Here is a 12,334-nt window from a genome sequence, read left to right as displayed (position 1 = left end):
GCTCGAGAAAGACGGAGCCTCGGGAATGCGAGGTCGAAATACAAAAAAGGCCCCTCGTGTTGCTCTTTACTTCAAAGCCCCTTTAAATTGCAGGGGAGACGGCTTGAAATCCCGGAGAGCGTCCCAAAATGTATCTTGGTTTTGGGCAAAACCCTTAAGTGCCCGCGGCTGGTTAGGCCGGGCACCCGCTTTCGGGGCGGCTCGGGGGCGGCCGGGCGGGAGCGAGGTCCGCGCTGCCAGGCTGCCCGAGCGCGGCCGGGCCGCGGGGTCGGCCGCCCCGCGCTCACAAGGCAGGCGGGGGCGGGGGTCTGCCCGCCAGACCCTGGCGCGGTTCCGCACCGCTCCCTCCCTCCCTCATGCAAATGCTCCCGCTCCCCCGCGGGGCGCGTTTCGCGCCACAGGGAAAGGCCCTGGCAGCACCACGCGGCCGCCCGCCCGCGGCCCCAGCCCGCCCGCCCGCCCGCCCGCGGCCCCGCGCGGCCCCCGCGACGCGCACGCCGCAGCCCCGCACGGCTGTGGGCGCGGGGGACAGGGGGGCGCGGGCCGGGGGCGCCCCGCCACCCGCGTGGTGGGTGCATCTGCCAGGACTCGGGCTCCAGCGCGGGAAAAGGGCCCCCAGGCCCCGCCCCGCCCTGCGCTGCTTTGGCGCGAGTCTGCAGCCCCCGCCCCAGCCCGGCGTGCGCCGCCAGCACCGCAGCAGGGGCCGCCGCCGTCGCCGTCATGAAGTCCTTCGGCCTGCAGGTACTGGGGTGGGGGGATGCACGGGGGCGCCGGCCGCTGGCGGGGCTCAGTGGAGACCAGCGCGGGGATCCGCCGCCGCCGCCGGGTTTGCAGCGATCCCGGGTGGAGGAGGGTCCCGGGGTGGCCGCCCCCGCATCGCCCCGCCGGAGCCGAGTCCCGGGGCTTGAGCCTGCAAGCCCGCTGGCTTCACCTTTCGGCGGGGGGCGGCGGCTTGAAGGGGGAAAGGGGGTCCTGCTTGTCCCTTGGAGCGGGCTTGTGCCGCTGGTTCCTTCCCCGGCGCGCTCCCCCTGCCTCTGCGGCAGCCTCAGCGCAGGGCTGCGCTCCGCCACGTGCAGGCTTCTCCCGGCGCCTTAGACCAGCCTCCGCGCTCCTCGCGGCACTGATCCTCAGCCCGGCGTGCGGCCCCGAGGCTGCCTGGAGATCCTCTCCAGAGTGCCCCTCCAGCGCTTTCAAGTAGGAATCCAGGGGGTCGAAAGCTTTCTGAGCTGGTGCCGCCTTTTGCAGCAGAAACGCTGGTCTTACTGCTTTTCCACAGTGAAAAAAGGGGTGAAAACCAAGAACCGGCACTTTCTGAAGGGTGCCTCGAGTGTAACAAAGGTTGAGAATCATTGTGTTAGTGACATCCTGGGTCTGTCTCTGCAGTTGAATCAGACATGCTGTTGTGGCCTGGTTGTCTGGGGTTGGAGCTGTGCAAAGTGGTCCACAGCACTGGTTCTCAACACTTCTTGGGCTGGAGGCACCCCTCTTAAGCCTCCAGGCAGCCTTTGGAAAATACTCTCTCAGTTTTCACTCTGCTTTTGGGTCCAGAAAGGTAATGGAGCAAGTTTTCTGTTGCAGAGGACTGGGAAGACCACGATAGGTCAGACTGTTTTAAATGCCGTGGCTTTGTATTAGAAATCTCTTGGTTTATCTTGTGAATCCTGCCTGCCCGCCTAACAGCACTAACGTTGCTTGGCGCCCCCACAGCACCCTTGAGAGGCTCTCAAGGCACCCCAGGGTGCCACAGCAGCTTGGTTGAGATTCATTGACGTGGAGGATCCCACAAACATAGTATGTATGTTCCCACAACCATAGTGTCGGTGCTGGGAGTGAGAGGTCCGGGAATGGTGCAAGCTGTTGCGAGGTAGGAATAAGCCCCTCTGCCTGTGGGATGGGCTTGTTTCTATCTTTCAGGCTGCTTGGCTTTAGTGGTATGGGAGGGGGAGCTTGAGTTAAGAGCCCAAATTACTATACCAAAGACACTATGCCTACTACCAACTTTTTCCTCTATAAAGCTATCTCTGCCTCTACCAGAAATTGGATGTGGGAGAGAGCATTGTAAGGAATCAAATGGGTGGGGTTGTACTAGAATCAGAGAAGTGGGAAAGGTCAAGGAGGGTGGAAGTGTGGAGTATTTGCTGATGACTGATTGCTAAAGAAAATGGTCTCCCTCTCTCTAGGGGCAGCCTTCTTTAGGACCAGGGTGGGAACAAATGGTGTGCTTCCTCATGAGCGATAGGAGAGAGTGCTTTGGGTTTGTTTTTAATGCAAATCACCAGTTCTTGGCTTGCCCACTTGCTTAAGAAGGTTGCCTGGGCTGCTGCAAAGGCAAAGCCTGTAGTGGAGATGCAGATTATACTGGCAAGAGTTTCCCTTTTACCCTCCTAACCGACATTCATAAATTGGCAAAACTTGTGAAGTGTAGTCCAAGCCTATGGAAGAAAGGGGGAGAGGCCAACGTTCTTGTAGGGTTATTAAAATTATATTGTCTTTTTATGGCTTATACAGGGGTGTGCAGTACCCAGGCTCAACAAATGGCACAGCCATCTTTTAAAGCTCTGCTCTCTTGTTAAATTTTAAGCAGGTTCCTTCTGTGTTTTACCTTGGTGAGACTGGTCTGTGAAATGCTAGTAACCACAGGACTATATTCAGTTTGGCACCAGCCACATCACTCTTGTTGCAAGAACTTCTGGATTCTTTAACATAAAAATGGATGTGGACTTAAATCTCCATATGTAGCAAAACCTTATCAAAATTAACTGAAAATACTTAAGATTACTAGAGAAATTATATATTTAAAACCCAGCAGAAGATGACAGATGTTATTTTATTAGGTACATTACTGGTATGTAACAACTGTTAGAGAATGATTTGTTTTGGTGTTCTTTATTGTGCTTTTTCATGCTTGCTCAAACTTAGCTGTATTTAACCTCAGAAATTTTTTTAATGTGTTTTTTTTTTTCCTAGATGCCCATCATAATCCAAAATTTCAAACAGGGTATTAAATAAGTAGATCTTAAAGAGTTTTGAGTGGGGAAATGTGATTTTTATTTTGGTGGCTTTTTTTTCACATGTGTAAATACTCAGTTAAGGAATAATTGCATAAGAAAGTCCCTATGTATCATTGTAGATATAGAATAGGTTGTAGTGTATTGCATAGTAACTGAAAGCATAGCCACCCTGTGGTCTCGGAGGTAAATTTGATGAGGCTTTGGCCTCGCAGGTAAATTTTTAAAAATCTATTATCACTCTAGGTAATTTTATATGCTAAAGGTATTTTCATTTTCCTTTTGCAGCACCAAAGAGCTCTTTCAGGAAAGAACTTCAGAGCATTTCGAAATATGAAATTGATCCCCATGGAAACCTCATCTTCCTCTGATGACAGTTGTGACAGTTTTGGTTCTGATAATTTTGCAAACACTGTAAGTACAGTACAAGAATAAACAAAAATTGAATGTGAAATGCTGAAAATGTCCCACATGCTTTGTGCATGATTAAAACTGCTTTTTTTGCTTACATTTTTGTATCATAGTTATTATAAACCTACAGTATACACTGTAATTTCATTTCACTCTTTGCTTGTGCTTCTAGGTAGTAATTGTTGAAGATTAGCTATTTATTCTATCCTTTGAAATGTCGCCTAACCTAACATGCCTGATGATTTGCCATAACAATTCTGAAACCATTTGTAAATCCCCAAACTATTTTTTCTTTGTTACAAAAGCTATTCTCTTGTAGTGCACTTGTAAATGTGATTTGCTGTCTGCTTGAAGAAAATTGGCTCTTTTAAAAAATGGTGTATTTTTTATTATTTTTATTCTTGCAGAAACCCAAGTTTAGGTCAGATATCAAGAAAGAACTGGCTAAAATTTTTTATGAGGACTCTGATGAGGAATCATTCTGTGGTTTTTCAGAAAACGAGATTCAAGATGTGTTGGTGAGAGCCTTGATTTAACTTGCTAGATTTAAAGTTGAAACTTTACAGCATCTAAGACAATTTCTCCAAACATTTTAATATCAAAACCTTTAGTTGTTTATATGTTCATAGGTATTTAATGGGGGGAGCAACTAAATCTATCTTAAATACAAGTTTCAAATATTACTATAAAGAAACATAATTGCAGTGTTGTTAAACTTCAATGTTGAAATAGGATGCTGTTAAACAGCTTTTGTATTTTATTTTTTAACGATTAAAAGAAGAAAAAGAGAGAGTATGCATGTAATGTTCATTCATAAGATTGTTTTCCAGATTTGAAATACAGTGCAGCTTGACACTTTACTTTTATAATTGTTTATGGATTTTTGTTTGTTTTTGTTTTTAATGCCTGTTCTGTAATTGAGCACTTTATCTTTTATTTATAATTTTTTATCAGAAAGTATGGATGGTATTTGGAATCCAAGCTTAAAATAAGCTGATAGAGAACCTTGTCTGCATAATGACATTTAATCATACCTGCACTTTGTACTGTTAACAGGAAATAGCACAGGAAATTCTACATTCTTTGTAGGCAATATAGAAATAGCAAGAGCTGGTCAAGTAAAAGCAAAAAGGAGGATTAACTACAAACTGCAAGAGCAAGCTTATTTTTGCAAAATACTTCCAAAAACGTGTTTGAGCACATCATAGAGCATTATATCCTTATTGCCCATAATAGTTTGGGTTACTGAAGGAATTTATTTTTAAAATGCCTCAAGAACTAGCCTAAGAAAAAGAGTAGGTGCTTTTCTTATGGAAAGAGAGCATATATCCAAAATAACATAACAGTACACAGTGCCAAAAAAAGAGGAAGAAGCACGTGAAAATGGGTGAGCAAGAAGTATATATCTTGCTTAATACAAAATCCTGGCAACAGGGACTGTCACTTGGAGATCTGACAGGAAGACAAAGTACTATTCTGTCACACAGCAGGATGCCTGTTGGATGGATTAGACTGGTGTAGCATCAACTTTATTTTGGCTAAAATAGAATTAAAAAGAAGGTCGCAACGTGATTAAATAAATAAAATCATTTTCATTGACATCAAAAGAAAGTTTTACAGTAATAAGCATAGGAACACTGAGCTGAAAAAATATGTATTAAATGTATCGTATTAGATTTGGTTTAATAATGACGTTAATGTTTAGTCCTGAGAGAAAGTTCCTACTTGCTTTGACAGTTGTCAAATGCATGCAGGACCTGATCCTGCACTGTGAACCTGGTAATGGTGCTTCTGTAACTATATAATTACTTGTAAAGATCAAGTCCTCAAGGCCCTCTGCTCAAAATGTATCTCTCTCTGAGACTCACCTGATTTGCTAGATTAGCAGATAACTACTACAACTGAGAGCTCATTTCTTTGGTGTGTTTAGATTATGTATCTGACAGCACTGCAAAAAACCACAAAAGCTGTTAGGCAGATTCGGAGGCAGCAGGATCTGAAACTCTAAAACAAACAACCTCCCCCACCCCAGGACTGCAGATTGGCGTCCTCTTTCAAACATGCCTGCCAAACTGTAAATAATTGTAGAGCAGCACACTGCGATTCATAAACTAGAGTTTTGGTTTTTAATAGAAACTGGAATCTGCGTCGGAGGAAAATGATTTGAGCACTGAAGATGAACGGCCACGTAGGAGACGAGGAAGACCCCCAGGTCCTCTAAAAGTAGCTATGAAGTTTCCACTTCGAAGATCTAAAAGGGGAAAGAAAGAGGTTGAATCTGCTCCTGAAACACAAACTTCTCTAGACTTAGATTCTGACTCTGAAGAAAAGGGCTCCACCTTTTTAGAGAAAAGAGCTTTAAACATAAAGGAAAACAAAGCAATGGTAAGTATCTAGAAAAGTTCTTTGGTACATCTTTCTCCTTTTTTTCCAGTTCTTTTTGATATTCAGTTTCCAAGCAGTTCTCCTTTCTTTACAGATTAAATGTATTGAGAATTTGTATGGGTGGGAATACATTAACAGGAATTTCGAGCACTAATACTCTTACTGGCACATGAAAATCCATGCACTGAAGCAGATTCTTCATCAAATGTCTGTGTATTCTGAAGTCTTATTCTGTGTTTTAGGATTACTAGGCTGCAATCCTCATAATTTTCAGACTAGTTTAAATCACTTGGACATAAAATAAGACACTTAAAATTAAAAGAATGTTTGCATTATCTATAGGGCAGTTATATTTCCAGGCAGTTGCTGTAATCTAATAGTCTGTAATAGCACACAAACTCCTGTATCTTACTCCTTTTGTCTTCCTACCCGCCTTTTAGCTTGCAAAACTAATGGCTGAATTACAAAATGTCTCTGGTATCTTCACTGGAGGAAAAATGTTGTCAACAATCAGTCCGGTAAGTACAAATTAATGTATTTGGCTTACACTCTAGACATCTGAACAAGTCTAATTCTAACATTTGAAAGAAAACAAAAGACCTTTTCAAGTAAAAACCATAATAGACCATATAAATCAAAGTCCAGAATGTTATTACCTGTTAAAACAAACATCCTTATTTCTGCCATTCCCTTTTGATGTGCCGTTCTAGAAAACTGAACGTGTTAAATCATTACCTAAAAGTGCCAATAAGCAAAAGCAAATAAAAGCCAGTAAAGTAAAATGCAGCGTAAATACGTTTATACAAATATGGAGATAATGAGTGTGGGGTCAACTTCATAGGCTGGATCTTAGTGTTGTTAAGCATTTTGAAAGTCAGGATTCTATTTTGGGTCCATCTCCCCTTGTGTATCAGGACTGCAATAGCAGTTTCCTTAATGAACTAGCATAGCCCAGGGCTTAAGTTAAAGGATTAGGAATCACGACTTCTGGATTTTGCTCCTGGCTCAGTGATTTGTATGACCTTGAGTAAGTACTTTATACTTGATATGTTTTAGTTGCACAACTGTGAAATGAGGATACTTACTGTCTTTCTGAATAAAATGTGTTGAAAAGCACTACTTCCTTACTTGAGGATCAGGGTATGCGACCTCCTGTTGAAAATGGGGGCAGCAGTGAAATCTGTGCTTATTCCATAAAGCAAGTCTCTCATAGACACTCTGTTTACCAAGTGAATTATTGTTATTCATGTCTCATAGGCAGAATTGCAAAAAGGATCTGTTTTCTAGACTTTGACAAATGATAAAAGCAAATTAATTCCAAATAAAGTAGTCATGCTTGTTTTCCCCTTCAATAAACTAGGTTTCTGCTTTTGTTTGGTTTCTTGATTATAGGGTTTTGTTTACCTTTATTTTTTTTTTTCTTTCAGCGACCAAAGCGGACTCCAAAAAACCCATTTCCCAGAAGCATGTTAAGAAGGAACCCAGACCGAAGTTCTCGGCCTTACACAAGATCTAGGTCCTTGATTGAAGGTCCTCCTTCTCCATTACTAGAGGAAGAAGAAGAAGATAAGTACATGTTAGTGAGAAGGAGAAGGCTATCTGATGAATTCTTGGAGGTAGGTATAATCTGTGGGGCAGGGGTGGTTAATCTCTTTCAGTACAATATTAGTTGGAAAAAACTTTTTAAGATACTATTTTGTTTCTCAAATAAATGCAGGTTAAGTGCTTTTGGTTCATTCAGAAAAACAGGAGCTCATGCAAACTGAGTTGGTATTCAGCCTACAGACAGCTTAATAAAGGATGAAAATACAGAGGTTGTAGTTATACAGCATTTTTTCTCCCCTTGCTTTTGGAAGTATTGGCTTTTTTTCCTTTTCCACTGCAAAAGGATCCCACAAAAAATAGACCCTTAGGCCATGGACAGAGGTGTATGTGTAATGCTTGAAGTGCTGCAGCACCTTTGAAGTGCTACAAATATGTAGCTCTAAGAGGGGTGGACAGATATGCAGAGCCTCCCTCCCTGTTTCCCTGGGTAGAGTGCTGCAGTGCTGCCAGAAAAGTGTTCAGCAGCATGCTTTACCACTGAGGAGGCATAGGGGGTTTCACACCTCTGTTTCCCCCCACCCCCACCTCATGGTGGGCTGTCATGGTGAGTTGAGTGCTGCAGAGGACAGCAGACTGTCATTGTGCTGTGCCTCCAGGCATTTGTAGTGCTACACATGCAGCATCTATCCACAGTCTTAGTTTGTTGCAGTTCAGACACTAAAGCTGGAGACTGCAGTTGAGATTTTTTTTTCAAAAGTATTTTCTCACTGAGCCCACAACTTCCATTGATCCTAAACTCCTTAGACTACTCCAAAAATCTCTACCTCTTGGGTAGGGATTTACAGTAATTTTACCAACAACAAAGTTTTAAAAAATTGCTTGATATTTTTTTTTTATTTTATTTTTATTCCTTCCCATCCAGCAGGAAATGAGAAGTCCCGGGAGAGGCCGTCGTGGTACCATGGCTCTTCCACATATTATACGTCCGGTGGAAGAAATAACAGAGGAAGAGTTGAACAGCATATGCCAGTCTGCTCGAGAGAAAGTGTATAACCAGGCATCGGTAGGCATATAACGATTCAGTAAAATATGGACTATGTGCAGTAGAATAACTGTTTTTAGACTCACTTGGTTTGCATTAAGCAATTCCAAATTTCTGTGCGTTAAGAATGGCTTGTCTCAAACCAACACAGTGCTTTTGAGGATGTAGCTACTCCCATGGTAGAGGAATATGAACTGGGCATTTGGGGATTGTAATTATTCTTGTGCCTCTCTTCTTGATGGTGTCTAACAAAGTTCTTTTTCTGTCTTCTCATGAAAACTGTTCAAATACTTGCACTCATCACAGGTGCTGAAGATTGGAACCAGTGACTTTCAAATAATATAATAAACTTAATGTGTAATGTTAAAATAAGTATTGGCAGCTATCCCAGTTAAATTTTGCTTCTTAGATTCACTAGCATACACACAATTACTTGGCTTTTGTGGTTAGTCATTTGACCAAGTGGTCAAAAGGTTAATTGCAATTAAATGTGCTGCCTTGTTAACTATTCATGTCTCCTGTTTGTGTTTGTAGGGCTCCACCTGTCATCAATGTCGGCAAAAAACCATAGACACTAAGACAAACTGTCGTAACCCAGACTGTACAGGGGTGCGTGGTCAGTTCTGTGGGCCTTGCCTTCGCAATAGATATGGTGAAGATGTCAGGACTGCATTGCTGGACCCTGTAAGATAATTTTAACTTCACTTTATTGTATGTAATTTTAGCAGGAAGCCTATTTGCAGAAGTGCATCACTGCTCTATAGTTAGGTGTTCCAGTAGAGAAGCTAAGTTTAATGTCCTGTAATACTGCAGCACACATTTTAGGGCTCAGTCACATAGTTTGTCATAATGGGTATTGCAGAACTTCTGTAGTTACTATTCTAACTACAACTAAAGAAATTATCAATTAGAGAAGTGAGTGGTCATCCAAAGCCCTTTGGATTTATATTTAAGTTACTGAAACTGCAAAACAAAGTGCCTTCATTTTGGCTGACTTCAGTGATGGTGCTGTAGGGAGAAGAATGCTGTTTAGAGAGATGATTAGTCCTGGAAGGGAAGGGTAAGAAATTGGGGTGCTTCTTGTAGTTCCAGTAAGAACTGTAGATATCTCTCTACTGCATTAAATATTAATGCAAAACTATTTGGGTCAATGGCCAAAGAAGGGAATTGAGTAGTGATCACTTTCAGTGAGAAGAATATCTGAATTTCTGGGATTTGTTTATTTAAAATCGTTTATTTTTCTTTAGAACTGGCACTGCCCACCGTGTCGTGGAATCTGCAATTGTAGCTTCTGTAGACAACGGGAAGGTCACTGTGCTACAGGTGTGCTAGTTTACCTGGCCAAGTACCACGGCTACGACAATGTTCATGCCTACTTAAAAAGGTAATAGCTATTTTTTATAAGTGGCATGGTCCAGTTTTGTGGATTCAGTAAAAGACCAAAAACAAGAAATGGTGAAATCCTGACATTTCCACTGACTTATTTTGAAGTACTGAGTAAATCTCTTAGTTCTCAATCTTGTCACCTTTGAAATAGAATTTGTTTGTTCTTGCTAACATGAAAAGTAGTATAAGTACTTACTTACCTTGCTCTGCGCTTCTGTTAATGCACAGTCCCCAGGTTCCATTTAATGTATCTAAATTAGATGGGAACCAAATCTTGTTAAAGCAAAGCAGATCAGTGTACTAAAACTGGGTCCTCCTTATGTCTTACAGCCTGAAACAAGAACTTGAAATGGAAGACTGATGCTGTGACCAATTTCTTTGGTAGCATTTTTAGTCGTGTACATTTTAAAACTTTTGTATGTACTTAATTGCTTTAACCTCTGGACGATCACTGGTTCCAGGTAAAGAAAAGAATGATGGCTTTCAGCAAAGTGTGCTGTATATGCAAAAATTGTAATGGAGTACTATACTGGTGGTTGTGATGCCTCCTTCTAAATATTGTTGGATAGGTGCCTTTCTCTTCCTAGTTATATTATGTGGACAGTGCCAGTGTAGACATCACTCGGCTGCATCCCCCCTTTCCTCCCTTAAAAAGGGATTGGGCTTCAAGAGGTTAGAACTGTTCTTATGGCTGTCTTAGTTACAGTTTTGAAATGAATATTTTTAGAATGGCTTTACTTTTTAAAAAAATTTTTAATGGAAATGTACATATCAACTGTGGGCATGTTTAAAGTAGCTAATTTGGATTGGACTGAAATCACTATTAATTTTTCCAAATGAAAGTAATAAATAGAAGCTAAAACTTTATCTTTAAACTTGAGGGCAAATTGTGATATTAAAGACAGAAAGCAAATAAAAGAGGTTTTTACAATAACCTATGCAGTGGATAAAGTCCCAGCATTTGCCTTTATAAAGTGCTCAGACTGCCAGGAACTTTTCAGGTTCCAGGGTTATTAAAATGAGTAGAAATGCAACTAAATGACTTTGGTTCTCTTATAACTCCCTTGTCAAAAAGAAAGAAATATTGCTGAAAACTTTCAGTTCACCTGTACGTTTTGCTCTACAATGGAACTAGACTGATGTAGGTCTACTGGTAACTATGCTGATGGAAATGCTAGTTAACACGTACATATCAGTTGTTTCCTGCTGCATTGGTGCATAGCCAGTGATTAAGACAGGGCTGGTTTAAAGCCCTGCGTTAGACAGACATGCGGCAGTTATATTGAGAAGATCAGTTCGAATGGTTTCCAGAACTGGAGTCTGAATTTTCTTTTGAGGGAGTTAGTGTTCCTAAGCCCAGTTAGACTGGGGTCCATCTTGAATTAAACACTTTGCTAGTTATGTAGTATAGCTCTAACTTTGAATTTTTAACCTGCATACATGTAATTTAGCTGGATGCTGAATTACCAGAAAGGGCAGCTGTTTCTTTATGGCCTTAAAAATATTGTGGCAGTGGAGGTGTAATGGGTTGCTTATATTCTGCATGCATTCACAGGGTGCTATAGCTTGATTCCAAACAAAACAACTATTTTGCCTGACTTTGAAGAAACTGCATGTACAGCTAAAGGCAAAGACTTAAACTGGAAATGTCTAGTATGCTGCATGGGAGAGACTGTTGTGTGCTAAAAGTGGTTGAAAGAAATGTGCTATCAGCTACATCTGAGAAGCCACAGAAGACATTTAAAAATTATTTTTCTTTTGATTGCAATGATATTATCATACTAGTTTAATAAGGATTTACAATGTAATACTCCAAAGGTGCTGTTAAATTCTAAGTAAAATTATTTAGAAGATGCGATCTTAGACCTTTCTACTGCAGTAGTGTTTTTTGCACAGTGGTTTTCTTTGCCCTTATGCAGTCTCTCAATTCTGTAGATCTTCCTGCAGGAGGAATTGTATTAAGCTAGATTCCCCCTGCCTCTCCCTCCCCAGGGCAAACAGCAGTTAGGCTCCTTACCCCAATAGACTTTCTTCATAAGTGGATCATTTTTTGTTCCTGAAAATCATGTTTCCTCTACCTGCTCCTAGTATTTTCTTGTAATTGCCATAGCTGAGAACATTACAATTTAAGGCTTAGATTTAGCAGAAATTTATGTAGAGTGAATATTTTCTTTTTGTTAAATCTTAAGATTTTCGTACTCTGTTTCATGAAGAGGGAACTTTGGAGATGTGTATGCTATGACTGTTTATTGATTTCTAATTTGCCATATCTGCCTCTTGATTGCTAAGCTGTACAAGAATGTCTGAAAGAATTGTATGCCATATTAGTACCCCATGTCACGTTGCATGAACAAATGCTGCATAAAGATCCTGTCTGATTTATGAAGCTCTTTTGTACAAAGTTTTTTTATTTTGATAATAAAAGTTTTGGCTTGAGTTTCTGTCTCTCCAATATTTTAATTTAATGCAGGGTGGCTTTCTTCGGGATTGTTAGCTGCTCTTGTGTTATGGTAGCTTGGTTACTGTTAACATCAAAAGATACTTTAAAAATGTATAT

At 41.4% G+C, this 12,334-nt stretch overlaps 1 protein-coding gene across 2 annotated transcripts; it reads left to right on the top strand.

Annotated features, from left to right (window-relative positions):
* Positions 1–493: 493 nt before the first annotated feature.
* CDCA7 (cell division cycle associated 7) lies at positions 494–12,213 on the top strand. Of its 2 annotated transcripts, none has more exons than XM_006269552.4 (10): positions 494–741; positions 3,297–3,422; positions 3,827–3,937; positions 5,553–5,804; positions 6,245–6,322; positions 7,232–7,420; positions 8,275–8,412; positions 8,926–9,075; positions 9,639–9,775; positions 10,108–12,213. In XM_006269552.4, exons 1-10 carry the CDS (start codon positions 721–723, stop codon positions 10,136–10,138), a joined length of 1,233 nt encoding a protein of 410 aa, XP_006269614.2. In that variant the 5' UTR covers positions 494–720; the 3' UTR covers positions 10,139–12,213. The 2 variants fall into 2 exon arrangements, with proteins under 2 accessions (XP_006269614.2, XP_006269615.2); XM_006269553.4 differs by having other exon boundaries at positions 497–741; positions 8,272–8,412.
* Positions 12,214–12,334: the final 121 nt, after the last annotated feature.

This window comes from Alligator mississippiensis, chromosome 4, assembly GCF_030867095.1.
Source record: "Alligator mississippiensis isolate rAllMis1 chromosome 4, rAllMis1, whole genome shotgun sequence".
Lineage (NCBI taxonomy): Eukaryota > Metazoa > Chordata > Crocodylia > Alligatoridae > Alligator > Alligator mississippiensis.
The sequence above is the reverse complement of the archived record's forward strand: the minus strand, read 5'-3'. Positions and strand labels throughout refer to the sequence as shown.